General features: G+C 37.4%; 1 protein-coding gene across 4 annotated transcripts in view; it reads right to left on the bottom strand.

The window, feature by feature from the left end:
• Positions 1-3,069, bottom strand: part of cdh19 (cadherin 19, type 2) — a 57,093-nt gene that overhangs the window by 12,829 nt on the left and 41,195 nt on the right. For all 4 annotated transcript variants that reach the window (XM_087788428.1, XM_087788430.1, XM_087788431.1 and 1 more), the window contains exon 8: positions 1,407-1,534. In XM_087788428.1, the coding sequence (XP_087644554.1) occupies positions 1,407-1,534 (128 nt within the window). The remainder of the gene's footprint in view (positions 1-1,406; positions 1,535-3,069) is intronic.

Below are 3,069 nucleotides of genomic sequence, written 5' to 3'. Positions count from 1 at the left end.
AACCTCCCTTCTTCTTTAAACCATCTTCTCACACCATCTTCTCAAACCATCTTCTCAAACCATCTTCTCAAACCATCTTCTTAAACCATCTTCTCAAACCATCTTCTTAAACATCTTCTTAAACCATCTTCTTAAACCATCTTCTCAAACCATCTTCTCAAACCATCTTCTCAAACCATCTCTTCACCATCTTCTCAAACCATCTTCTTAACCATCTTCTCAAACCATCTTCTCAAACCATCTTCTCAAACCATCTTCTCAAACCATCTTCTTAAACCATCTTCTTAAACCATCTTCTCAAACCATCTTCTTAAACCATCTTCTCAAACCATCTTCTCAAACCATCTTCTCAAACCATCTTCTTAAACCATTTTCAAACCATCTTCTTAAACCATCTTCTTAAACCATCTCTCAAACCATCTTCTTAAACCATCTTCTCAAACCATCTTCTCAAACCATCTTCTCAAACCATCTTCTCAAACCATCTTCTCAAACCATCTTCTTAAAACCATCTTCTCAAACCATCTTCTCAAACCATCTTCTTAAACCATCTTCTCAAACCATCTTCTTAAACCATCTTCTCAAACCATCTTCTCAAACCATCTTCTCAAACCCATCTTCTCAAACCATCTTCTCAAACCATCTTCTCAAACCATCTTCTCAAACCATCTTCTTAAACCATCTTCTTAAACCATCTCCCTAAACCATCTTCTCAAACCATCTTCTCAAACCATCTTCTCAAACCATCTTCTCAAACCATCTTCTTAAACCATCTTCTCAAACCATCTTCTCAAACCATCTTCTTAAACCATCTTCTCAAACCATCTTCTCAAACCATCTTCTTAAACCATCTTCTCAAACCCATCTTCTCAAACCATCTTCTCAAACCATCTTCTTAAACCATTTTCTTAAACCATCTTCTTAAACCATCTTCTTAAACCATCTTCTCAAACCATCTTCTTAAACCATCTTCTCAAACCATCTTCTCAAACCATCTTCTTAAACCATCTTCTCAAACCATCTTCTCAAACCATCTTCTCAAACCATCTTCTTAAACCATCTTCTCAAACCATCTTCTCAAACCATCTTCTTAAACCATCTTCTCAAACCATCTTCTCAAACCATCTTCTTAAACCATCTTCTCAAACCATCTTCTCAAACCATCTTCTCAAACCATCTTCTCAAACCATCTTCTCAAACCATCTTCTCAAACCATCTTCTTAAACCATCTTCTCAAACCATCTTCTTAAACCATCTTCTCAAACCATCTTCTCAAACCATCTTCTCAAACCATCTTCTTAAACCATCTTTTCAAACCATCTTCTTAAACCATCTTCTCAAACCATCTTCTCAAACCATCTTCTCAAACCATCTTCTCAAACCATCTTCTCAAACCATCTTCTTACTTGTTTCTTCAGCCTGGACGGTCAGGTTGTGCCAGTTCCTCGTCTCCCGGTCCAGGGATCTGGCGACAGTTACCGTCCCGTTGACTGGATCTATTCTAAAAGCGTTGCTCCTCTCAGCGAGAGAGTACCTGGAGTAGATCGACACATTTAGACGACGCTCAGTTCAAAGCACGTTAAGATGCTTCCAAACGTTCTCTTTTCTTTCAGCAGCTTGTTATGTTTGAAACGCTGGAGCATTGATGTGTTTCCAGTGAAGCTCTTCAGTTAAAAACATGTTCTTTCTAAACATCTTAGTTCAACTTTATGCTTACAGTCATTTTTATAATTGAAATCAATTTAAAATAGTATTTTGAAACCATCAAAATTGGAAATCTATAAATACTTTAATCCAATTCATAGTGTTTTATCATCTGAACTTTTTCACTTTCACAGTTAAAATGACATCAAGTTTGTCATTTTCCATCTATTTATTTAAACTAATATTATTCATTTGTTCATTCAAACATGTTCTTGTTGTTCTTTTCATTCTGGGTTCGTTTTCATGCAATTATGTATTTAACTATTTCTTTTTAAAGTCTGGATACATTCATCTAAGTTCAGGCCCTCAGACTCAGAGTCCATGGTTCTCAGTCGGCATAAGTTGTTTCAGTATCTTGGGTGTTAGTTCACGAGTGAGGGGAGAATGTGGCGCCAGATCGACAACTCTTCTGTGGTGAAAGTGAGCTGAGCCAGAAGGCAGTTTAACTAAAAGCACTTTTTGTCGCTACGTTGTCACAGAACTTTGTTTTTATCAAAAACATGGGTTTAAAATTCTTAGAGTAAACTGGATTTATTTTAGATCGTATTTATCAAAACAAAATAAACGAATGAATCATCGTCAAGCTGATGTTTGGACATATTTTGGTTTGAAAACAAATGAAAGCAGTGACGACTGAGGACGAGAGGATACAGTGAGTCCAGCAGCTTTTAAAGCTGATGTTTGGACAAATTTTGGTTTGAAAACAAATGAAAGCAGTGACGACTGAGGACGAGAGGATACAGTGAGTCCAGCAGCTTTTAAAGCTGATGTTTGGACAAATTTTGGTTTGAAAACAAATGAAAGCAGTGACGACTGAGGACGAGAGGATACAGTGAGTCCAGCAGCTTTTAAAGCTGATGTTTGGACAAATTTTGGTTTGAAAACAAATGAAAGCAGTGACGACTGAGGACGAGAGGATACAGTGAGTCCAGCAGCTTTTAAAGCTGATGTTTGGACAAATTTTGGTTTGAAAACAAATGAAAGCAGTGACGACTGAGGACGAGAGGATACAGTGAGTCCAGCAGCTTTTAAAAGCTGATGTTTGGACATAGTTTGGTTTAAAAACAAATGAAAGCAGTGACGACTGAGGACGAGAGGATACAGTGAGTCCAGCAGTTTTTAAAGCTGATGTTTGGACATAGTTTGGTTTGAAAACAAATGAAAGCAGTGACGACTGAGGACGAGAGGATACAGTGAGTCCAGCAGCTTTTAAAAGCTGATGTTTGGACATATTTTGGTTTGAAAACAAATGAAAGCAGTGACGACTGAGGACGAGAGGATACAGTGAGTCCAGCAGCTTTTAAAAGCTGATGTTTAGACATAGTTTGGTTTAAAAACAAATGAAAGCAGTGACGACTGAGGACG

Source organism: Callionymus lyra, chromosome 4 (assembly GCF_982586985.1).
Source record: "Callionymus lyra chromosome 4, fCalLyr1.hap1.1, whole genome shotgun sequence".
Classification (NCBI taxonomy): Eukaryota; Metazoa; Chordata; class Actinopteri; order Syngnathiformes; family Callionymidae; genus Callionymus; species Callionymus lyra.
The sequence above is the reverse complement of the archived record's forward strand: the minus strand, read 5'-3'. Positions and strand labels throughout refer to the sequence as shown.